The sequence below is a fragment of the Temnothorax longispinosus genome, chromosome 7 (assembly GCF_030848805.1).
Source record: "Temnothorax longispinosus isolate EJ_2023e chromosome 7, Tlon_JGU_v1, whole genome shotgun sequence".
Lineage (NCBI taxonomy): Eukaryota > Metazoa > Arthropoda > Insecta > Hymenoptera > Formicidae > Temnothorax > Temnothorax longispinosus.
This window is the reverse complement of record NC_092364.1, coordinates 1,281,355-1,305,802: the sequence shown is the minus strand read 5'-3', so window position 1 is coordinate 1,305,802 and position 24,448 is coordinate 1,281,355. Positions and strand designations below refer to the sequence as shown.

At 41.5% G+C, this 24,448-nt stretch overlaps 4 protein-coding genes across 8 annotated transcripts; 3 read left to right on the top strand and 1 right to left on the bottom strand.

Annotated features, from left to right (window-relative positions):
- Positions 1–87: 87 nt before the first annotated feature.
- Positions 88–4,372, top strand: LOC139816338 (targeting protein for Xklp2 homolog). 2 transcript variants are annotated; one of them, XM_071783798.1, is made up of 2 exons: positions 88–769; positions 1,525–4,372. In XM_071783798.1, exon 2 carries the CDS (start codon positions 1,640–1,642, stop codon positions 3,956–3,958), a length of 2,319 nt encoding a protein of 772 aa, XP_071639899.1. In that variant the 5' UTR covers positions 88–769; positions 1,525–1,639; the 3' UTR covers positions 3,959–4,372. The 2 variants fall into 2 exon arrangements, with proteins under 2 accessions (XP_071639899.1, XP_071639900.1); XM_071783799.1 differs by having other exon boundaries at positions 88–773.
- Positions 4,175–8,084, bottom strand: LOC139816344 (mitochondrial import inner membrane translocase subunit TIM44). Its single transcript, XM_071783811.1, has 8 exons — positions 8,066–8,084; positions 7,424–7,635; positions 6,821–6,973; positions 6,514–6,759; positions 6,230–6,434; positions 6,019–6,161; positions 5,551–5,914; positions 4,175–5,467 (listed from the first exon to the last, which is right to left on the bottom strand). The coding sequence occupies exons 2-8, from the start codon at positions 7,424–7,426 to the stop codon at positions 5,220–5,222; spliced, it is 1,362 nt and encodes a 453-aa protein (XP_071639912.1). The 5' UTR covers positions 7,427–7,635; positions 8,066–8,084; the 3' UTR covers positions 4,175–5,219.
- Mi-2 (chromodomain-helicase-DNA-binding protein Mi-2 homolog) lies at positions 7,794–21,685 on the top strand. Of its 4 annotated transcripts, none has more exons than XM_071783762.1 (25): positions 7,794–8,467; positions 11,137–11,228; positions 11,419–11,541; positions 11,667–11,963; positions 12,060–12,353; positions 12,437–12,688; positions 13,285–13,447; positions 13,556–13,741; positions 13,874–14,063; positions 14,153–14,526; positions 14,614–14,777; positions 14,863–15,088; positions 15,175–15,638; positions 15,732–16,185; positions 16,401–16,718; positions 16,868–17,176; positions 17,266–17,534; positions 17,700–17,791; positions 17,881–18,067; positions 18,182–18,451; positions 18,558–18,836; positions 18,907–19,154; positions 19,406–19,691; positions 19,792–20,101; positions 20,226–21,685. In XM_071783762.1, exons 1-25 carry the CDS (start codon positions 8,431–8,433, stop codon positions 20,228–20,230), a joined length of 5,889 nt encoding a protein of 1,962 aa, XP_071639863.1. In that variant the 5' UTR covers positions 7,794–8,430; the 3' UTR covers positions 20,231–21,685. The 4 variants fall into 4 exon arrangements, with proteins under 4 accessions (XP_071639863.1, XP_071639862.1, XP_071639864.1 ...); XM_071783761.1 differs by having other exon boundaries at positions 14,608–14,777; XM_071783763.1 differs by having other exon boundaries at positions 7,795–8,467; positions 13,285–13,438; positions 14,608–14,777.
- Positions 21,686–22,027: 342 nt separating this feature from the next.
- Positions 22,028–23,888, top strand: LOC139816364 (serine/threonine-protein kinase RIO3). Its single transcript, XM_071783865.1, has 4 exons — positions 22,028–22,395; positions 22,692–22,876; positions 22,948–23,054; positions 23,207–23,888. The coding sequence occupies exons 1-4, from the start codon at positions 22,295–22,297 to the stop codon at positions 23,480–23,482; spliced, it is 669 nt and encodes a 222-aa protein (XP_071639966.1). The 5' UTR covers positions 22,028–22,294; the 3' UTR covers positions 23,483–23,888.
- Positions 23,889–24,448: the final 560 nt, after the last annotated feature.

Genomic DNA, 24,448 nt, shown 5'->3' with positions numbered 1-24,448 from the left:
TGAAGAAGGTTAGCGATAAAATCATATGTAATATAATATTCACGATTCTGGTGCAATTAATTTATTTTTATAATTGTTATATACAATGATTTACTGCTGCTAATTGATTAAAACGAATCTATGAAAATTAAAGATTTTGAAAGTCCGTTTTGGCGGGAATTCGTCACCCAGGCACGTATCGACGTAGGAATTTTTCGGATTTAAGGTTTGCCTTCATGAAAACGCGTGCCAATTCAACAGCCAATCGTGATGATCTACGATGTGGCGGGTTTGTCGCGCATGCGCATTGCGATAACGAGCAACACCACGCCGCCAGTGCGAAATATTGCGGCCGCGAAAATCTCGGCACAGCGAAGAAAACAAAAATTATTCAATACTGAAATGTGCAGAAAAGCGGTCGGAGAAAGGCTAGTGTATTCAAAGATAGTTTTTTTTTTACTCTAGTTACACGTCGCGTTTGATGCGCATGCGTGAAACTTCGGCTAGCAACAAGGCGACCAATCCGGACGAGGCACCGAGCGATTCGAACTTGAACGCGTGCAACGTACGCGTTTCCATCGTTGGCTCGCGGAACGTTTGCTGACATTTCGCTCTGTCCCGCCTTCGAGGATATCTCATCAATCGAGTGTCGAGCTCGCGAGCTGAAGCCGTCGAAGATACGGGAGATTGCTGGGAGAACGAACTTGTGGAGCACACGAGTCGTCGACGAGCAGTTTGTGTGACGAGAGACACGTGAATAACAAACGTAAATACAACGTGGTAGCTACACGTAAGTACGTCTCACCGGCCTTTATTTTGATCCCGCAACGACGGTGTTGAATCTGACGGTGATAATACAGAAAGCTATTTATAGCTGCGGATATCGATAAATATTTCTCTGTTAAAACAATATCATTTCTATAATTTATAGAAACAAATAAATCATGTCGCGTTGCATAAGATTTCAGACTCTCTCATATCGGGAGTTTCTCAGATTCAGCACTGAAGCTTGAGTCGAAACAATATCTGTTGGGCTGCGTTGGGAAACGTCACCCGAGTGTACACGAGTATACTTCCTTTTCTTTCTATCTCAGCGAGTTATACCCGGGTGACGTTTCCGAACGCAGCCTTAGGCTACGGTCAATGTGACGCTTCAAAGCATTTGTCTTATCTGATAAAGAAGTAGCATTCGATGTCACTTATTTTTGTAACTGCAAGGATTGGTATTGTGCTTCTTAAATTGGTAAAGAGATTTAAAACTTCACATATATAATCGTTAAGATTGAAACACGTATTTCGAAACGGTTATCCAGTTCTTGTGCTTTGATACGTATAATTGTGCTTCACTAACAATAATACATTCCATTTGTGTTTACTTGTTGACGTGCCATATCAGTCATCGTAGCTCGGGAATAATTAAACTACAAAGATGATTATAATTTAGAATTGAAAGTATATAAATTACATGTTTAACTGTAGATTGTTAGTCTCTCAATGCTAGATACGTTTCTGGGATATTAAAGATTTCAAATTTTTATGTTGCAGATTATTATGAGCTACTGTTGGATGGCATTTTGACATATCACAGCGATCGTTTTTCTCTTTATGACTTGAAGCAGTATATATTTCGTGCACGCTATACATCTTGCAGATTGACATCATGACAGATTTTTGTGACCTACACGCACCACAGTGGGTAGATTTTAACGAGACTACCAGTCCGGCACGAATTCATGATTTCTTCGATAAAAAGCATATGGTACACGAACGTATGGAGGATCTCTGCGATTCTTCCGACAATACAAAGAACGCTCAGCCCATGTCTCAGTTGGACGTTACGTGCGCTAGCACAAAGGCACAGGCAGACTTGGATATTATAAAGAGTACTCCTATCAAAGTGATCTCTCCGAAAAATCGTAATAATAAGGAGGTAATAGGAGAGACCACTTACGACCAAGTGCTGAGTGATGCGATGAGGAAATTGGAGCTCTGTAAGAAACCACCTAAAATTCGAGAAGCACTGAACAAAACCACCCACGAGTCGAATACTTTCAAAACGCCGAATAAGTCTAAACTCGTTAAATCGTCCAGATCGGTCGGCTGTCGCAGCGTAACGAATAAATACGTTCCATCTGGCCAAGATTCCCTGAGAAAATCCACGAAAGTTAACAAAAGTATCTGCACGCAAATCAACGACACATCTGCAAGTACGAAGGAAATGTCGGTTAGTCATGCCCTGTTGAAGCAAGATGAAAATCACACTGAGGACGATGCTTCCAAGAGACCAAACGATCTAGTAGATGACACCAAACTTAAGAAAGAAAAACAAAACGAGGAAGACGATGAGGAATGTAATGAGAAAAATAACGAAGAGCACAAAGAAGATAATGAGAAATTTAACGGGACAGACGATAAGGAATGCAATGAAAATGACGAAGAGTTGCAAGAATTAAGAATTAAGAATGAATCAGAAGAATTAACGGACGACAATAAGGAAGCCAAGGAAGAGGACAGTCAAGACGATGTGGACGCTGCGATCGAGAATGGTATTCGAACACCGCCTTTGGATAGCCAAATGATTATTATCTGGCAGCATTATAGACGAAGCTTGAAGACGAAGCCGAAACGCTGCGTGCCAGCTAACAGGAAATACATCAGTCTAGCGGAGGCGGTGTCGCGCTTCCAAACCGAGACTCCCGAACGTTTCCGCACCAGAAGCAGTAAGCCGAACGTGAGTATGTCGGTTAATATGTCAAAGCTGACGCAGAACCGTCTGAAAACGACGATACCGATTTCGCCGGCGCTCATGTCGAAAACCAGAACGCGTCCTGTTACCGTGCTGAGCCGAGAAGAGCGCGAGGAATTGGAAATTGAGGAGATGAAGAAACATCAAATAAAGGCTAATCCAATACCGCCTAGCGTATTGCGAAAATCACGAATGGTAACAAAAACCGTCGCAAAGAAGTCTACGGCAGCCGTGCGTAATTCTACACAATCCAATGAGAAAGCTTGTGCCACAAACGTGCATAAACCCAAAAGTCCGCAGCCACATCGCGATAAAGTTTCATTCGGTCCGAAGAACATGGTCACGAAGGTGGTAACTGATCCCTCGGGTATCACTGTGGAACGTGAGGAGATAACGTTCTTTGGTGTTCCAAAAGACACCGGTGTCGTGAAGAACGCGACGCGCATCATGCCGTTCAGCTTCGAGGCGCGCAACAAGGATCTGCAGATGAAGAAGGAACAACGGCTGAAAAGTTTGCAAGAGGCCAACAAGACGAAGACAGAATTCCATGCCAGACCAGTGCCAAATTTCTCAAAGCCACCGACGCCTGTGGGCAAACAGCAGCAGCCACAGAATACAAAAAAATCCATCTTACCGTGTCCATTCAGCTTTGATGATCGGGACAGGAAAGTATTTGAAAGAAAGGAGCAGTTGGTGAAACAGATGCTCGAAGAGGATAAGCGGGCACGTGTGTTCCGTGCGAATCCGGCACCGGTCTTCAAACCCGTAATGGTCCGCGGTAGATCGAAAGAGCATCTTTTAGCGAGGGAGAAGAGTACGGTAAGCGAACAGGCGGAAGATCAGGAAAACAAAGAGCCGAATGTTGAATCCAAGGTGAAGAAAGAGCATATTCCAAAGTCGAAGAACTCCGTTTGCACTGTTGATAACGCACAGAAAGCACCGTTAAAAGCTTATCCGCCGAAATTGAACACTGATAAGCGGGCGAGAGAACGATCCGAGTTTGACGAGAAGATGAGGCGCAAGGAAATGGAGGAGGAGGCAAAGCGTCAGGAAGCAGAAAAGAAGAGGCTCGAATCCGAGAAAGAGATGAAGGCAAAGCTGCGCAAGCTAACGGAAGTAAAAGCCAGACCGATGCCGGCGTACAAAGCGCCGATAATTGCTAAAGCGACGAAACAGCTGACCGATCCGCAGAGTCCTGCGTTTGCGAGTAAACTCAGGTCGAAGCAAACATGAACGTGACACGTTGATCAGAATATTTTGCTTCAAAATTGTGTAATATTATAACTCGTCCTGTACATTTATATAAAGATTACAACACAGTATAATGTTATGGAAGAATAAAAAAGGTAGCTTAGATTTTTATCATCTTTAATAATAATACTAGTATTTCGCTTGCCTATATACGATATAATGGTTTTTATCTTGAATAGAAAAATAATACTATAACCGTTTGCTTATTCATCATTTTATTCCGTTTCGATCCAAACCGATCTAAGCTTAAAACTCGTATAATATAGTCTTTAAAAAATAATCAACAGTTCTCTTTATAATTTAATCAATTGTACACTATAATTATTCGTTAATATCAGCTTGTGCATGTATACATATGTACATTCATATATATATATAAATGTATCTGAATATACTTCCAACCAATTCCAACATATTAGATATATGCATCGGCTCTCGTGGTACACATAATTAAAATATATTTTGAATATAATGAGAATACTTTTAGTTTTGGAAATATTTAATATCTGTAATTATTCTTTACGCTATTGATTTTAGCATTTAAAAACTACGATTCTATAATCGTCTCGTCAATAGAACACAACCTTCTTTCTTCTCCGTTTACTGTCAATGCAAAAATTGGCTCGTTCTTGTTATATAATCGACAATATAAATATCGTACGAAAATTAATATGTTAATTTTAACAATCTGCAATATAATTTCTATTATTCAACGTTCTGTTTCAAAATTCTATATAAGATAGCATGAAAATTTTGTTAAACGAAAAGTGTATAACAATAATCGATAAATACAATCAAATATTACTCGATACTTCGGTTATGCGCACGATAAAAGAATTATTATTTTATGACCTACTTTTTAAATAATAGCAAGCTATACGTAATCGCAAATCATGTATCGGACAATTGATTTCGATGCATTTATAAATATATTATTTTGTAAGTGATAACTTAGCAACGTGTATGTACTTACATCACGTACAATAAAAATTTACAGATACTGAGTTGCTAAAATTTTGTATACATACATAAACATTCCGATTTACAGGAAATACTCTGTGCACTATGTACGCTAGATCGGTGATCGTTTAACACGATCGTTAAGGAAATCCTCGTCACGTTCGGTTACTTATTCTTAGTGTGAATGATAACGACAATGTACACGGATGACACCACTGCGCGACGACTCCACTTGATCGCGTAAACGTTCGAGTAGTTCAATTTGTTTCCGTTCGTTCACACACTATACCAGCTGCTCCGAACTGGTGGCACTAAGATCGAGCAAACGCCACGCGGCCTTGGGATTGAGTTCCGTTCGATCGCGACACAGTACCCAGACGTAATTGACCCGCATCACTTTCTGGGGATCTCCCTCGATCACCTCGTGCTTCGAGTTTCTCACGCACATGATTTGCTGAGATTGAAAGCTAATTATTAAAACTGGTCCCTGTTCCATCACCTTACCCATCACCAGATCCACATTGTCGATATCTGCAATCGATATTTCTTTCTTTACCTTTTACGATTTCGAGTATACAGCATCGCGTATAAATTAACGAATTATATGTACATACCTAGAATTTTACTATCCGAATAATGGCCTAACTTCTTCACTTCCTTGTGCGGTTGCGCAATTATGTTGTAAGGTCCCTCGTGACACCAGTCCTTCAGAATCTCGAGGTCGCCTCTGACCATCGCCTCAAGGATGTTCGGGATAAAGTCGGTCTCGCAGTCCTTCAAGAATTGTATTTTACTAAAAGTGGGGTCCAGGTTACAGATCTCTGTAAGCGTCTCCGACAGCTCGGTTTTTTGAAACAACCCGCCTATAATGTCCGAAACCTTATCCGTAAGCAATCTGGAAGCGCGTAGTACGGCATTATCTGACTCGTCGTATTTCATCTTCCAGTCCATTACCTTATTCACGTACGGATTATTGTCCTTTAAAAAAACATCCGATACGTTAAATGAAGGAATTTATTAATGTCCATTGAATACCGCTTACGCATTTGCGTAAAATCTACGAGACATTGTGCGATAGGTACCTTAAAATTTTGCCAAGCATTGGAAAACATGTAGTCCCTGTGCACTTCCACGCCTGTCGTTTTCTGATCAGGCATAATTTCTTTAGGCTCTATTGGCACTTCGTTCCTCTTTCTTAGCTTTTTAGGGGCAACGTAAACTTTGCCTGCATCAAGCAATAATGAAATTTAACCTGCTTTCAACTCTCTTGTCTATTCAGCCAAATCTATCTACCTAGAATTCCATGTTGGTCAAGTTCATTCCTTACGGCCTCTGCGGTGTGCGATATCGTTTGAAATGCACCCGTCTTACCGAGTGCTTGGCTCTTTTCCGTGATCGTCTCTGCCGCACCTTTGGCCGATTTCGTGATCTCTTCGCCTAACTGGCCGGCGCGTTTGCCTAATTCACTCTTACTCGCCTCCTCGATAACTTCTTGCACCTTTTAAACAGATAATTGTATTAATCATACATGCTTTACACTATCACCGTACAAATTGACATTGTACATATACGTATACCTTTCCTTTAATCGTGTCCAGTTTTTCTTTAATCACTTCCGAACTTTTACTGGCCTCGGATTCGACAGCTTGGAACTTTTGTCGCGCCGTCTGCAACGCCTCTGATTGCTCCAGTTTCTGAGCTTCCTCTCTGAACTTTTTCAACGACTCTTTCATCTCCTTGTTCTTCTGCATCTCCTGCTTGATATTCTCGACAAACTGAGAGAGAAAGCTCGGCCGCCGTGCCGGATTTGAATACATTCGAAACTGCAAAAGCATCGTTGCTTATCATTGGGCGTTACTTATCTCTTCGTGGCAAGGAACTTACCGACTGCATTTGTGTATCGTGCAGCTCCGCCGACGTCGGTGGAAGCGTAGGCGACAGCACGCGGTCCCTCGAGCCATCTCTCAGGCTCCTCGTGGATCTCACCAATCTCGCGGCTCCTTTCAAGTTCGCTCTGCATGATGCGACGTTCTGCAACTGTTGCAACATCATTTACAATCCTCGCTTTGGACCGACGATCGTCATCCGTGCAATTTTATTGACAATCGAGCACACGCGAATCTTTTACTTCCGTTAACGTTACTCGATAATCATACTGAAGGATAAATTTCACGGGGGAAACGTGCGTCGCAGGACATACGTCTCACCGTTGATATGATTCGTTAAATAACCATGAATGGAGTTGATGCGTTTTTGCGAGCAAAGGAAATTTCGCGAGTCGTTTCGACGATCGTGCAACATCTCGTAATCGTGCGACCGGGAGCTCGCGGGGAAGAGATAACCTTCACGTCGACGGCAAAAACACCGGTTCACGCGAACGGGATCGTGAAATCGCGCACGACCGTCGAACGACGCGGGCACGGCGTCCCGGCCGTAGAATCGAGTCACCGGGAGGCGCCGGTTTAGTTAGTAATCCGACTTGTTTACCATTTTACGAAAATTTGTCCGTAACCCTCGGCGAAAGGTCCTCGTGAATGCAATGCGCCGAATGCTGACGAAACGCTCGGTCGCGTCCTCTGTCGGTCGGGGATGCCACAGTCGCGCTCGGGGCTTTGGAGGTTAGGTTAGCGCTGCGAAACGGACGATGCTGCCAACGTAGATTTGTTCGCGTTGCTTGAAATTCCCAGAAATTCCTACACCTTGAAACGAGATAAACACATACAATTGGGCGTTGGAGAAAGAGAGAGCGAAGATTCCGAGTGCAAAAAGTGCAGGCAACACGAACAGAAGAGAAAAAGGAGTAGGGAGCGGGGGGGGGGAAAGGACAGTAGGAAACCGTGCTTTGTGGAGGAAGGACGCTCGCGTGCGAATTCACGAGTTCCTCGGAGGTTCCTCGTCGCGTGGGGAAGGAAGGGGAGAAGAAGGAGAAAGGAGGAGAAGCTTCGCGCCTTCGCGCGACTCGCGCATCGTCGAGTGGTGAACGGCGGGACGTGGGGACCGGCAGCGGGACGAGGGGAAAGGACGAATCGCGCGACGGTGGCGAAACGGTAGCGTAGCGGCGGCGAGGTAGCGTTCGTCGTTGTGTAGTCGTACACATACGTGTATGTACGAGTGCGCGAGGGTATATACCGAGCGGACCACGAGCCACACACGAGAGCGACGGCAGTTGACGGCACACGACGTCCGACGAGAGGCCAGGCCGCACGGAGCACGGAGCGAGAGAGCGTCGTCGCCGCGACGGTTGTTGATGTCGAACTTCCGCGGCGTTTCCGCGCGATCGTGAGAAACAGGTGAAGTGAAGGGAGACCAGACGGAGGAGGAGTAGGAGGAGGAGGAGGACAAGCGCGTCGCTGGTCGCCGTCGCGGGAACGCGAGCACCGCGCGCGAGGCGTCCTCTCGTCGTCGCCGTTGTGTCGTGATCGTGATTCCGTGATTGTCGTGCTTGTGTTCTCGCTGTCATCGTCCTCGGCGCCGAGAAGCGGACCCGCTGGAGAATGGCGTCGGACGAGGAGGTGGACGAGAATTACGCAGGTGAGTGCGCGAGAGAAAGAGCGAGTACGAAGCGAGAATGAAGGAGAAAGAGAGAGAGAGAGAGAGGCAGAGAGAGAAAGAGACAAGGGCACCGCGGCACCGGGGCAATCGCCCGAGTTATCCGGTGTGCATTGGTGTGCATTGCAACGCGGGACGCGCGCTTTTTGATCCATCAATGGCTGCCGTGTCAATCGCGAATCGCGGCGGTTCGTGTCAGTTCGTGTTGCCGCTGCCGAAGACTACTACTACGGCGACGCCACGCCGCCTCCGCCGCCGGTTTCCCGGGGGAGCGTTTCCTAACCTTCGCCGACTGTTGAACGCGCTCGGCGACCAGCGCCGGTAGATCACCTTGCCTTGCTTTTTATCTTGTAATTCTAAGAATTAGAAGATAAGAGGTAAGTTAAAAACCATTGGATTAAAGTTAAGATTAAACCATTAAATTGAAATCGAGATTAAAATTAACCTGCGTTGATAGAAACGGTCAGAAGTCTTTCTGTCGCGCGCTTGTCAGTTTCTTTTTTTTTATTTTTAAGTTCTCGGGCGAGGAGAAATAGGTGCCTTCAACCTACTCCGTGGATTACATAGCACAGGGTACGCGTTGTCAGGCAGAAGTAGAGTTAGGTTACCCTCTACGAACGGTGGGAAAAGTGACATCGAGAGGAGAGCGTGCACATGGTTCGCGTTCCGTCTCTTTCTCTCTGTGTACTTACGTCGATCAAATCGCTCTCGTGTTTACTTTCGTCAGCGCATTCCTCTTTCGTCGAAGAAAGAATAGGACGTGCAATTTTGCTGGGTGGAAAGAAGGGTGGGAGGGAGGAGGACGCATCTCTTAATTACTCCGTTCTTTTTCGAAGACTTCTCACGTAATGTGTAAGAGTGAAACAAAATATATTTGTCTCATTTTAAAACTTATTGCACTAGGGTGCACCGGTTCGGAAAGTTCTTCGAAATAGAAAAACGGCATAACAATACGGCACCTTAAATTACATCTTTAGCCCCGGTCGAACGTTTATCTCGGTCTGCCTTTCTTTCGGCCCGTGGCTCGATTTCCACGCTTTAATCGCGCGTCGGCGAGCCGCTCGTCGTCGTGCGCGCGCGGGCGCGCTTGTGCAATCGTAATTATAATATTCATAGATGAGTCACGGAACATTGGGAGTTGCAAAAAAATCGAACGCAGCCATGGTCGTCGATTTGCAAATCTAACATGGTTGCACGGGCGGCCCGTGTTACCTCGCGGTAATGACCGACGGCCGACGGCCGACTCTTTCGCGCCTATCTCCGTCCAATCTCCGTAATCCTCGCGAGAGAAACAAGGTTCGACGGCGGGAGCGGGAGCGGGGGGAGGGGGAGAGGGGACGGCGTCGTTCGCGTGGAAGAAGAGAGTTCGACGTCTCTCCCCGGTCGCGGCCGCGGTGAACGGATCCCCCGTCCCCGATCGACGTGTAGGCATAATTGCATTTGCGCCATGTTACAACGCGCGTCCGCGCGAAAGAAGGAAAAAAGAAAAGCCCGAGTTATGGATCCGCGTTTCGTGTACATGCATAAAGCGGCGTCGTTGTGTGCGTCGTGTATGCGGGGCACGCAGGTGGACACGCACACCCGCGCGCGACCCAGAGCCGGCGTCTAACCTCCGCCAACCTCCGCCACCGCGACCCGCCGACGGCCGACGGAAGCGGACATAGGCTCGCGCCCGCGAGTGAACGGATTTCGCGATCCTAGATCCCACACGTCCTTCGGCGGAATTGTAACTTGTACACGCCGGTGAAAAATTCGTGCGCGCGCCCGCGCGCGCAAATCGCGCGTGGCGTAAATGCATATACGTTCGCGCGCGCGCGCACGCATACACGTGCGCACGTGTCGCGTGTGTGCGTGAGCGCGCGCGCGCGCTCGGCGTACGCGCGCTCGTATGTCAAATGTACGTAGCGTACGTATGGCCCTATTAAAGAAAATGGCGGATGTACAATCGCGATGAGGCACTCGCGGAACGTTGATTAAGTTCGGAATTCGTCCTTCGCGCTCGCGAGGAAAGTGAGCCCTTTCCGGTGCCGCCGTCGCCGTCGCCGCTGACCGCTGCCGATCGTGGATCACGCCGTTCGCCTCTCGCTCTCACCTTCGCGTCGAGAAGTCGAGATATACCTTTCCGTGATTCTGTCGCCCGCGCTCGCCGTGTATACATTATTAAAGGATACGCCGCGCACACCGCGTCGCGAAGCGCGATTGATTCGGCCGGCCGTTGTCGCGTGCCTTCGCGAGTCGACGATCCTTTTGGTGATAAATTGGAGTACAAGTCGAGTCGAATTTAATCGAGTTTCACCTCGGTATTGTTCAATTCGTTTCTTAGATTGTTATTTGATTAACTGATAAGCTTTACGGATAGGCCGAAGAGTTTGGATCGTTATTTGTAAGGTATAGAAAGTATAGGATGTATAAAGAAGAATTGTGTTCGTGAGAAGGAAATTTTGCAAAATTAATGAAATTAGAAAAATAAAAATTGAAGTTATTACGCAATTCCATTTTTATTGCTGTTCTTAGAAGAGAAACCAAGTTAACGGACTCCTTTTATCTTTACAAGATGTTTGTACAGCTACGATACAAAATAGCGATATTAGTTATTAAGATGAAGAGATATTTTGCAATGACAAGTTTAAAAGTAAACATGTCATTTTTAGGAGAGGATGACATGGAAGAGACTGGAGGGCAGATATCGACTGTTGGCCAGCAAGTAGATGGGTCATCTGATGCGGAGGAATCTCAAAGACTAGTAAGTTACATATTCCATAGCATTGTTTGATAACATTGCTTATAATTCATATTCACGAGTGTTGTCTATATTGCCATCTCTTATTTTTGTGACAATATCTCGATAGTGATCTGGAATATTTTACTACTTGGTCTTCAAAAGTTCAAATATGAATTATTCTTGGTCTTCAAATATGAATTATTCTTTGTAGGAAGAAGATGACGATTACGAGCCAGAAGAGCGAAAGAAGAAGAAGGGAAAGAAGCGGAAAGCACGTAGCGAAGATAAAAAGGGGAAGAAAAAGAAGAAAAAGAAAAAATCTGATTCTGGGGATGTAAGAAAACGCCTCTGCATAGCATATCTTTGCTCGTTACGCAAACTATATCGGTGCCTTTGTATAATTCAGTTGTATAATTCACTATACGTTTGTGCGACTTAACATTTTACGTAAAATTTCAGGAGAGTGATTTCGGCGGTGGTGGCGGTGAAGCGGGTGACGCGGCTGGCGAGGATAGCGACTACGCGGTCAACAGAAAGAGCAGAAAATCGTCGTCTAGAAAATCCTCCAGCCATAATACACCAACCACTCAGAGCCAGGAACCTACGACAGGCATGCCCACGATTGAAGAAGTGTGCAATACATTTGGCTTAACAGACGTACAAATTGATTATTCCGACGCTGATTTCCAGAACTTAACGACGTACAAGCTATTCCAACAACACGTCAGACCGCTTTTGGCGAAAGAAAATCCAAAAGTATGTACATTTTCATGTGAATTTATATCGGTTATGACGTAATACGATAGTTTATTGATTAATTTTCTTAAATAATTTCTGTTTTTAAATTATTAGGTTCCAATGTCAAAACTTATGATGTTGGTGGCAGCCAAGTGGCGCGATTTCTCCGAATTAAATCCACATACGCAGCCAGACGCGGATGTTTCATCCACGAATGTAGATGATGACAGTAGAAATGCTAGAACAAATCGAAGTGGTGCTATACAAGAAGCCGAAGACGAGGAGGAAGACGATGAGGACAGTGACAGAAAGAGAAAATCGCGAGGTTCAAGAGCGAAGAAAGGGAAAAAGGCGTCGAAAGTACCAACGCTTAAAATTAAGCTTGGAAAACGTAAAAGAGGCAGTTCGGTATGTGCAACGTTTTTCCCCATTTGAATCAATTTTTGCACAGACTCGACTTTTATTTAAATCGACTAAATTAAATTATTTAGGACGAGGAAGCGGAAGGTAGTGCTGCTGGTTCTGCGGCGGACTCAGATATGGAGTTCGAGCAAATGTTGGCTGACGCGGAGGAAACTCCTGGTGCTGAGGGTAACAAAGGCAACGTAGAAGAGAGTGGGGTAGAACCACCAGCTGAGCCGCCGGTTCGCAGAAAGGCGAAAACCAAAATCGGCAACAAAACCAAGAAAAAGAAGAAGACAAAAACAACTTCCAAGTTCCCGGATGGAGAGGAAGGTCTCCAGGTAGAGTTAAGCAGCATCTGCTTATGCGTTCATTGTTGTTTTAAACGTGCTTGCGATCATGGACTGTCACATAATTATTCTCATACTAAAAGCTTGGAAATTTATTTATAATTTGCTAGTCGACGCATGTCTAATCATTATGCTTGTTAATATCACAGCTACAATCCTTTTTATAGTTCCCATTTGAATATATGTAAATCTTTTCAACATAGGACTTGTTGGCAATTGGTTGATAATAATAAATGGGCTAAATTTTTAGATTTAATTAAGAAAGAACATAACGCGTTTCTGACACGTGCAAAATACAAGGGTTGGCGGTAAAAATATTACGTACATAAAAGTGGATATTTTGAGAACTTTAAGAACGCATATGCTAAGTTGTCTGACTCTGCCTTAAAATAATTATAAAAGTTTCTTCTTTCTACAATGTTTAAAGCTGCATAATCATTTTATGCAACATGCTTTAAATATGCTCAAGATATATTAATTATCATATCTCAATTTCATTGGTATACCTTTCATCATCATGTAAATTGTTCTACCTCGATCAAAATGGAATAATTATTTTCCAATTTTTTTTTGTTTACTTTCTATAGACTGACCACCAGGATTACTGTGAAGTATGTCAACAAGGCGGCGAGATTATATTGTGCGACACATGTCCCAGAGCATACCATTTAGTATGCTTAGAGCCCGAAATGGAGGAAACACCCGAAGGAAAATGGAGTTGTGCTCATTGCGAAGGAGAAGGTATTGCAGGTACCCATATATCTTCCCAGACCAACCTGATTCTCCTTATTCCTCTCTAAAACGAGTCTCTGCTTATCGTTCAGCGAGCGATAACTATAATTATATTTGTATTGTTAGGCGCAGCGGAAGATGACGATGAACATATGGAATTCTGTAGAGTGTGCAAGGATGGCGGAGAATTACTGTGCTGCGACAGTTGCACAAGCGCGTATCACACGCATTGTCTAAATCCTCCTCTATCGGAGATTCCTGATGGCGATTGGAAGTGTCCTAGATGCTCTTGCCCACCATTAAGAGGAAGAGGTATGTCATCAATACGATATCCAGTAATTTTATATTGTCTGGATTTGTTTATCGTGTGGTATTAAACAGAGACAACATCTAAGAATGCACGTAAATATGTAGTTTGTCTTAGAAATAAAATTTCTTTTTTAGTGGCAAAGATATTAACCTGGAGATGGAAAGAGTGCTCAGATACTCCATCGGAGGAACCTTCCACAAGCAAGGCTGCACCTAAGCAAAGGAAAATGCGTGAATTCTTTGTTAAGTGGGCAGATATGTCTTACTGGCATTGCGATTGGATAACAGAACTGCAACTTGACGTTTTTCATCCTCTTATGTACAGGTAGAAATCTTTTCAGCAATAATATTACTCGCATAGTTTTATATGTATATATGTATTGTACATTGTATATGATTTTCGTGTGATTACAGGAATTATTATCGTAAGTATGATATGGATGAACCACCAAAGTTGGAGGAACCATTGGATGAAAGCGATTCTCGTGTGAAACGTTTGAAAGAGCAAGACGGTGCCACCAACAGAGACAATTATAATTTGGAGGAACGTTTCTATCGTTATGGTGTGCGTCCAGAGTGGCTGGTGGTTCACAGGGTGATTAATCATCGATTGCAAAGAGATGGCAGGGCCACGTATCTTGTGAAGTGGAGAGAACTCGGTTACGATCAAGCGACATGGGAAGACGAACACGAGGATATCCCTGGTTTGAAACAGGCTATAGAATATTACTTAGATCTCAGAGCCGCGAACTGTTGTGATGTTAGTACGTCGCGTAAAGGGAAAAAAGGTGAGAGAGATGTTCGATTCAGTTTCGTTATTTACTCAAGGTACCTTGTGCCTCTTGTAAAAGAAATTAAATGCAATTCAGGTAAAGGCAAGAAATCGAAAACACGCGAGTTGATTGACGACGAGGAGAGGACTCCGAAACGATACACGCCGCCGCCGGATAAACCTACGACGGATCTCAAAAAGAAATATGAGAGACAGCCGGAATATTTGGATCAGACCGGAATGCAATTGCATCATTATCAGTTAGAGGTAAGTTTCGAGTATGTTAAAATTCTATTTTCTACATTCAGATTTATACATTCACATTACATTTCTACAATCTTTTAATTTATAGGGTTTAAATTGGTTGAGATACTCATGGGGCCAAGGCATAGATACGATTTTAGCCGACGAGATGGGTCTGGGAAAGACCATTCAGACTATAACATTCTTATATTCTTTGTACAAAGAAGGCCATTGCAAAGGGCCCTTTTTGGTCTCCGTTCCCTTGTCTACCATCATCAATTGGGAACGTGAATTCGAGACTTGGGCACCTGACTTTTATTGTGTTACTTATGTGGGTTAGTATCAGCTTCTTTTTTAATGAAAATTTTCAATATACATTCAAAAAATATATATTAATGTAAAATATTCTGTTTTTATTCAGGTGACAAAGATAGCCGTATTGTGATTCGTGAAAACGAATTGTCATTCGAAGAAGGTGCCGTGCGTAGCGGACGCGCCTCTAAAATCCGATCATCCTCGATTAAGTTTAATGTCTTACTTACAAGTTATGAACTTATCTCGATAGATTCGGCATGTTTAGGCTCTATTGATTGGGCCGTTTTAGTCGTAGACGAAGCTCACAGATTGAAGTCTAATCAATCGAAATTCTTTAGATTACTAGCTTCTTACAATATTGCATACAAACTTTTGCTAACTGGTACTCCATTACAAAATAATTTGGAGGAACTGTTCCACTTGTTGAATTTCTTATGTCGCGACAAATTCAACGATCTGGCAGCGTTCCAAAACGAATTTGCGGATATTTCAAAGGAAGAGCAAGTTAAGAAGCTGCACGAAATGCTTGGTCCGCATATGTTGAGGAGATTAAAAGCTGATGTATTGAAGGTTGGTAATTAGAAGATTTATATTTATGTCTTCAAATATAATTGTGCTTTTTAATCAGCGCATTGGTGTTATAACGAACATATTTCTTTGCAGAACATGCCTAGCAAGTCTGAATTTATTGTACGTGTCGAATTATCGCCAATGCAGAAGAAATATTACAAATACATATTAACGAGGAACTTCGAAGCTCTCAATCCGAAAGGAGGTGGTCAGCAAGTGTCGTTGTTAAATATAATGATGGATCTCAAGAAATGCTGCAATCACCCGTACTTGTTCCCCGCCGCGTCGCAAGAAGCACCGACTGGACCAAACGGAAGTTATGAGACATCAGCTTTAATTAAAGCAGCAGGAAAATTGGTTCTGTTGAGTAAAATGCTCAAGAAACTGCGAGACGACGGACATCGAGTTCTCATATTTTCTCAAATGACCAAGATGTTAGATATCCTCGAAGATTATTTGGAGGGTGAGGGATACAAATATGAAAGAATAGACGGCAATATAACGGGTGCGCAGCGTCAAGAAGCTATCGATAGATTTAACGCTCCTGGTAAGTGTTTTTAAGATTAAACCATAGACATATATTGATTATTTTTATTTAGTAAGATTATATGTTCTTCCTATTTTGAAATGTAAACGAGAATAAACGAGACTAAATGTAAAAAATAAACTATATTTTTATTCTTGATTCTATCATGTGTAATTATAATAAAATACAGAAAAGAAAAAGATGTTCTATTTTTTTAACTAAAAATTTATTTACAGGTGCACAACAATTCGTCTTTTTGCTTTCTACGCGTGCTGGTGGTTTAGGTATTAACTTAGCAACGGCAGATACTGTGATTATTTACGATTCCGATTGGAATCCACACAACGACATTCAAGCGTTCAGCAGAGCTCATAGGATAGGTCAGGCCAACAAAGTTATGATCTACCGATTCGTCACCCGTAATTCTGTGGAAGAAAGAGTAACGCAAGTAGCTAAGCGTAAAATGATGCTCACTCATTTGGTTGTGCGACCAGGCATGGGTGGCAAGGGCGCCAACTTCAGTAAACAAGAGCTTGATGATATTTTACGTTTTGGTAAGTTTTATAGATTAATGCTATTAATCAATGAGCTATTAGTGAAACAGTCTATTTATTGAAATTTATTACTGCTAAATAATTTTTTTCTAACAATTATTTATCTTGGTATAATTACGATAAATTTAATGCGGGAAATTTATTTTCAGGTACGGAGGAATTGTTCAAGGAAGAAGAGGGCAAGGAAGACGAAGCTATACATTACGACGACAAAGCTGTCGCCGAATTATTGGACCGAAGTAAGGAGGGTATTGAGCAGAAGGAAAACTGGGCTAACGAGTACTTAAGTTCCTTCAAGGTTGCTTCATACGTAACAAAGGAAGGTGAAACAGAGGAAGAAGCAGATACAGAGATAATTAAACAAGAAGCGGAAAATACAGATCCGGCGTATTGGATCAAATTGCTTAGACATCATTACGAGCAACAACAGGAAGATATCGCTAGAACACTTGGAAAAGGTTTGTTCACATGTTAAAGTATTATGTTCGAAATTCTATTAATATACTAGATCATACACGTATTTTCATGCATATTTAATTAATCATAGGCAAACGAGTACGAAAACAAGTTAATTACACGGATGGAGGTGTAACCGGCGACCAAGGCGCAAGAGATGATCAGCCGTGGCAGGAGAATCTGTCGGATTATAATAGCGATTTTAGCGCGCCCAGTGACGATGACAAGGAGGACGATGATTTCGATGAAAAAGGTGACGGGGATTTGTTGTCTCGCAGAAGCAGACGAAGACTGGAGAGACGTGATGAAAAAGATAGACCTCTGCCACCTCTACTTGCCAGAGTAAATGGAAATATTGAGGTTGGTATTTATGTAATACGTACATACATTTTATTTGTGTAAATTTTCAAATATTAAACTCGAAAATAATTAAAATCCAGTGAAGTACTACAGCAAAATAATTTTTATTCAAAACAAGAATTGTATGTATCTATTAAATACTTTTGCATACTTACATTTTTACAGGTACTAGGTTTTAATGCCAGACAACGGAAAGCATTCCTCAACGCAATTATGCGTTATGGAATGCCACCTCAAGACGCTTTCAACTCTCAATGGTAAGTCATCTCACAAAATTATTATTACGATATATATCGCTGCTTTTTTATATTATGTATTTACACGTTTCTTTTATTTAACTATTTAGGTTGGTGCGCGATCTGCGTGGCAAGTCCGAAAAGAATTTCAAAGCCTACGTTTCCCTCTTCATGCGACACCTCTGCGAACCAGGCGCTGATAATGCGGAAACATTTGCGGATGGTGTCCCAAGAGAAGGTCTTAGTCGACAGCATGTATTAACTAGAATCGGCGTCATGTCCTTGATTAGGAAGAAGGTAATGGTTACATTAAAATATATGTTGAGTTACTATCTCTTTATTTCGAATATTCTGATGTTATAAACGACAAAAAATAGTTGAAAAAAATACAAAATACGCATGGTATCACAGGTACAGGAATTTGAACACATCAACGGCTATTATTCAATGCCGGAAATGATACGCAAACCAGTAGAACCCGTCAAGGTTGGAGAGGGAGTTGGAGATGCAGCGACTGGCACTAGTAGCACTAGTGCTACCCCAGCTACTTCAAATGCTCCTAGCCCTAGTCCTGCTGCCACACCAACTCCGACTTCTACCTCTACGAACAACGAGACTAATAAAGCGAATTCTGATTCATCTGAAGTTAAAGAAATTAAGGATGAATCAAAGGATAAAGAGGTTGGTATTGAATAGTTCTATTATAAAAGTATTCATTTATTTAACACAAAAATGCGAATTTTTAAGTATCATTTCTCATAAACATACCATTAAATAATTGTCTTAGACTGGCGATGCGAAAGATTCAAAGGAAGATCCAAAGAGTTCTAAAGAGGATGAGGAAGTGAGTTCCGAGAAAGACAAGGAGAAGGAGGACTCTAAAAAGGAAGAGAAAGACGTTGAAATGGAGACCGTAGACAAGGAGAAGGACAAATCCGATATAAAGGACGAGAAAGCTGTAGCGAAGCATGATGATAAAGTGGAGAATAGCGAGAATAAGAAAGCTGAACCAGAAGAAGATGTTGTTATCGTTAAAGATGACGAAGAAGAAGCGGAGAAGCGAGACGTACGTACTCCTATAAAATTATACAAGAATGCGTTTTGTCAGCTTAATTTACACCGCTTTTTAATTCTAGGAAAAGGATAACAAAGAAAAGGATGTCAAGGACTCTGATCCCGAAGTGATGAAGCCAAAACGCAAATTCATGTTTAACATAGCCGATGGTGGTTTCACGGAGTTGCATACGCTTTGGCTGAATGAAGAAAAGGCTGCAGTACCGGGCCGCGAATATGATATTTGGCATCGCAGACACGATTATTGGCTCTTGGCTGGTATTGTCACGCATGGTTATGGACGCTGGCAAGACATCCAAAATGATATTCGGTAGTGGAAGCTTTCTTTATCAACTAGTTCTTGATAGTAACATTATTACCTTGGAACTGCACACACAAGTGCTTAATATCTCTTACTACAGCAAATATCGGTGTGTTTAGGTGCAAGATATTTACCCCTGTAACTCGAGATTACAGAATAAAAGCTCTAGTTGCAATTTCAAGGTCATAATGTGAAGCTAATGATCATGATTCACAAACTTTTTCTTTCTACTGACACTAAATTATCCATGCTTATTACAGTTTTGCAATTATCAACGAACCATTCAAGATGGATATGGGAAAAGGCAACTTTTTGGAGATAAAGAATAAATTCTTGGCAAGACGTTTTAAGCTCTTGGAACAAGCTTTGGTGATTGAAGAACAGTTAAGACGGGCTGCCTACTTGAATCTCACCCAGGATCCCAATCATCCTGCCATGAGTCTTAATGCGCGATTCGCCGAGGTTGAATGTCTTGCCGAATCCCATCAGCATCTTAGCAAGGAGAGTCTTGCTGGAAATAAACCGGCGAATGCGGTGTTACATAAGGTTGATTCAATTAAATCCATATATCATTTATATGTAAAAAATTCCTCAATCATCGACGCGAGGACGTCGGATCTAAATGTGTATGTATTCTGTTTTATAGGTGTTAAATCAATTGGAAGAGTTGTTGTCTGATATGAAATCAGACGTGAGTCGATTGCCAGCAACTCTTGCCCGCATCCCACCAGTCGCTCAGAGACTCCAGATGTCGGAGAGGTCAATATTGAGTCGTCTAGCAGCCACGGCACCCGGTGGTACAAGTTCTCAGACTGGACAGGCTGCGTTATTGGCACAGCAGTTCCCGGCCGGTTTCTCCGGAGGACAATTGCCAGCTAGTTTCGCGGGCGCTGTTAATTTCGGGAATTTTAGACCACAATACTCAGTTCCGGGACAACCACCGCAAGGTTTTACAGGTTCGTGTTAAAACAATAATGATAGAGAAAAGGTAATAATCACAGTCTGTAATAGTATCGTTAATCATTCTATTATAATCTTTGATACAGTCTTAGTGTAACGGGATATTGTTTTTTTTTACAGCCTGAATGTTAAGTGTTGGAACACAGTGGCTCAAACAAGAACTCAAAGTAGCGCAAATTGAACTGTCTCACGAGAATCGTTTGCGCTGTAACATTATTTTTCGTAAATTACAGTTTTTAGCTGAATTTTTCTAGAAAAAGGATATGGAAGAGATTTCCAGATGAAAACGTAATATTTTACAAATCGAATTACATTACTTCTGTATTTATTACGTGTACATTCGGCATCTAGATTCAAGATTTCACATTCTCTGTATTTATACATGCGTTCTTCGATAGGAAACGACACATAGGATTATTTTCTTAAGTTTTTTTTTTTTTAAGGATTTGATTTACATCCTTTTAGCTCTTAATGTATTGCACGCAGTAAAACAAGTACATTATTTACTTAAGTCTATTTAAGACCTTTTTAGTTTATAATGTCAAATTTCTCCATGTCGTCACTTAAGGTGCTCCGATTCAAATAATCTGTCACTTGTAATTTATTCACGAAATTTGCGACAATAGGTTACGCGCGAGCGGTAAACTTTTAGAACATCCACGATACTTTAAGGCCTGCGGTTCATTTCGAATTGAATACGTTCGCCACGGTGAACAACGGCAATCACTTTACGCATCAAGACTGACATTCGGATAATGTAGCTGAGAAACTCTTACTGCATGATGCACTTTTGTAATGCATGGGTTGTAGAATTCCGATATAATGCGGATTTCCTCCCTAATAACTTCCTCGTTTCTGATTTAATCGTTAGTATATTGAAGAAATTTCTCGCGTAAGCTTTTGATGACAAGAAAGGAAAAATGAGGGTCGCCTAAGGTAGATTCTTTTACTTTCTCTTAATTTTTAATGTATTTTTTTTTCATTACTTAAGAAAGAATAAGCCAGTTTTTCTCCTAATGAGACTCCTACTGAGAGAGAGAGCGCATCTTCTTTCTTTTGTATCATTGTATTAAGATTAAGGGATATTGCATTTTGGCATTCGAAAACATATAGGAGCTGTCTTTTACTCTATGTATGCACGTATGACATCGGTGATATATCTCTGTACATATGATCGTATTTATAAAAAAGAACCATCCGCGGTAATTACAATTCACGTATATCAGACTTTTGTAAATTGTGTGAGACATCCGTGTGCCCCATGCATTACTGTAAAGTGGACTTAATGCAATCGCAACAAGATTCCGACGATCTTAAGTAAGTGGTATCGCGTATCGATCAGTCTTTTCTATCCCGTTTCAAAAACCAGAACTAATTTAATTTTCCGTTTTTATAACAAACTCGCCAAATCACTGCTTTTGGCATATCTAAATTTTCAAGATCATTTTAGAATTTAGCTATGAAATTTGAAAGGCGATTTGTGAGGAAAAGCGGATGGAGTGAATGGAATATTATTAAGAAGAAAAAAAAACCGTTTGTGTATGTACTAGATCTACTGGAATAAATTAATAATAATTAGACTTGGGTATATTTATTCATCTTTGAGTATACGAGTAATAATATTGTTTTATTAATATTCAATATATTACACCAATTATAGCAATTTGAAGAAATAGAAATACATTTTTAATAGATGTAAAATTAATATAGAGATGCATTTTTATTTTTAAAATGTGGTTCCAAATTGTCAAGACGATTTTTAGAAATTCGGAGAATTTTAAGTAGCACTGATGTTATCGATGGTCGACAAATACGCATCCTTCTGCAGTCCTTATCAGCCCATATTTGATAATTGCGGACGTTTATCCAGAGCTGACTGTCTTTACGAGTTGTCGATATGTATTTCGCGATTATACATATAAGCCGAGATTCAAATCCCCAAAGAAGTTAGGAAAGTAATGCTGTTTTATCCGCGCGACGTGTCTCGGGGGGGACCGAGGCAGGAACGTTCCTGTCCGGGTCACATTCTCTGGCACGCGTAAGAAGAAGAAAGGTGTTTTAAACAAGGGGGGGGGGAGTATCTTGGAACTCTTTTATTTATCTCATATTTATCTCGTCCAACTTCTGTGCGGGCGACGCGTCGTTATTCGTGCCTGTACAAATTCACCTCGTTCCGGTCGATCACAGCAATGGCAACCCCGAAAGTGTGGGCGAAAATACAACCCCTTGAGAGTCCTGTCAATCTACTAGATATCACGACGGAACAATTGGCCGCGAGCATGCAGGAGAGGTAAATATTGCTTGCTGCGACGAGAGTCCAGTTATCTTTATCGGACGCTCCTCCGTAAGTAGACCTCACAAAATTCTCAGCTTTCCATTCAACTTGTGCTAAACTTGAATAGTGTACCGTGAAAACTTAGTATTTCCTAATGAAATATGCGCGAGGGATGACCTTCGTTATGTCGTGAGAATTATCATTTGAAACATTTAACATTTCAAGTTGGTGGTCAAAACATGAAATTGAAACAGTTATTTTGTCATGTATAATTTCTCCATTATTTAAAGTCTCGCTTTATGTATTGCCAGGGAGCTGAAGAAATATTTTGACGAGGACAACGCAATTCAAGCGGACAAAACAGTGGGAGAAACGTACGATGCAAGTGACACTGGCGACGACGAGGTCATAGCAAATTTGTTACAAACTCAATTTAATCGCGAGTACGACACGATGTTGAAGCGTACAGAAGAGAAGTTCAATCGCGACTCGAAAGGTGACAAGAGATACGTCAATCCCTTGTCTAAAGTTATGCGATTGTCTAAAGTTATTCCTCCTTTTTTTCAGTGAGCATCTCATATAGCAATTACCGTAGCTCTTTGTATGATCCTAAGGATGAAGATAACGTGGATTCTAACGTGGACGACAGCAACAGAGACTTCGATCGTTTTGTCGTAAGTGCTGCGCAATGATACGTGTCACTCATAAGATATCTTTTATATATATAGATACCGCATGGATTAAGGACTTGTTTATATCATTAACAACAATGTATCAACATATAATAGGCATTCACTTATTAAGATACGCTAATTGTTTTTTTCAGAGCATAGAGAAAGAGTACGCCTCGATACCACGCTGCGGTTACAAGAAGATGGGAAAAGATTCTCAGATTGTTACGAAGCACGACATCTTAATGTCTTCCAGGATTAATGCTTGCCGACTGTTAAAATGTCCACCGGGAATCGACACGGGAGACACGGGTGGTTTTGATGTCAAACTGAACAACAAAGTATACAACACCTTGCGCGCTTACAGTCGCGCGCAATGCTCCAAGGAGAGGGCAAAAGTCTCGCCAAAATCAAAAACCCATCCGAAATAGAATGTCTACCTGACTTGATTTCTTCCTAAACAGTATTCTGTACCTCGTTAACGCGCGATACGTATCTCTTGGTGTCTAATTTTATTGAAATATTGTGTTATATTATATAATAAATCAATTGGTATTTTAAATTATTTAAAAGAAAATTATTTTATGTAATATAATGTTAGTTTCCTACTTTAATAATAATGGACACCATTTATCGATGACTCAGATACTGATAAATATCGCTAACGTCGTACGGAATATCTGTACTCGTAATCTCCTGCAACCGTCATACTTATGCCTACTTACTGTAAATACGTCAGGGTACTTACATGATGTGACGAAATGATGAATTTGTACATAATTCAGTTTAAATGTACATTATATAAAATTCCAAAAAAATAAATCTTGCAACTGGGAACATTTGGTCAGAACTGAAATATATTATATCTTTTATAAGCAGCATTGGCAGCATAAAAAGAAAAAGAACTTATCGGATGCAACAGGAAACAATTGCGCAAAATTGTGAAACGGACAACGTCGCTGTTGTTCTAGAAATAAATATGACTATACCGGTTGATAACCGATAAAATTCAATGCTCTTTTTGTACCAGACATCGAACGTATAACTAGGCGCGTTACACATTTTTAAATCAAAATATGTGAATACCATTGGATATAATACTATAATTGGTTGATAAAAATCGGCAATCAAAAGTTTTTCTATCGGAATCTACATATATATGTGGAATTCATAGAATTTATTAACCATTCTCTCGATATTACTTATTCTGGACCGCAGAAGTATCGAACGAATGCGCCTGTTATTGATAAGAAACTGATTGCACAATAAACATATATATAAAAAAATGTTCTGTGTTCCCCCCTCCTTATATATTTAATTATATATTAGACAAATTTTGTGTATGACAGAGGGAACAAATTTACAAGAGTGTGCATGAAATACATAGACGCATGAAA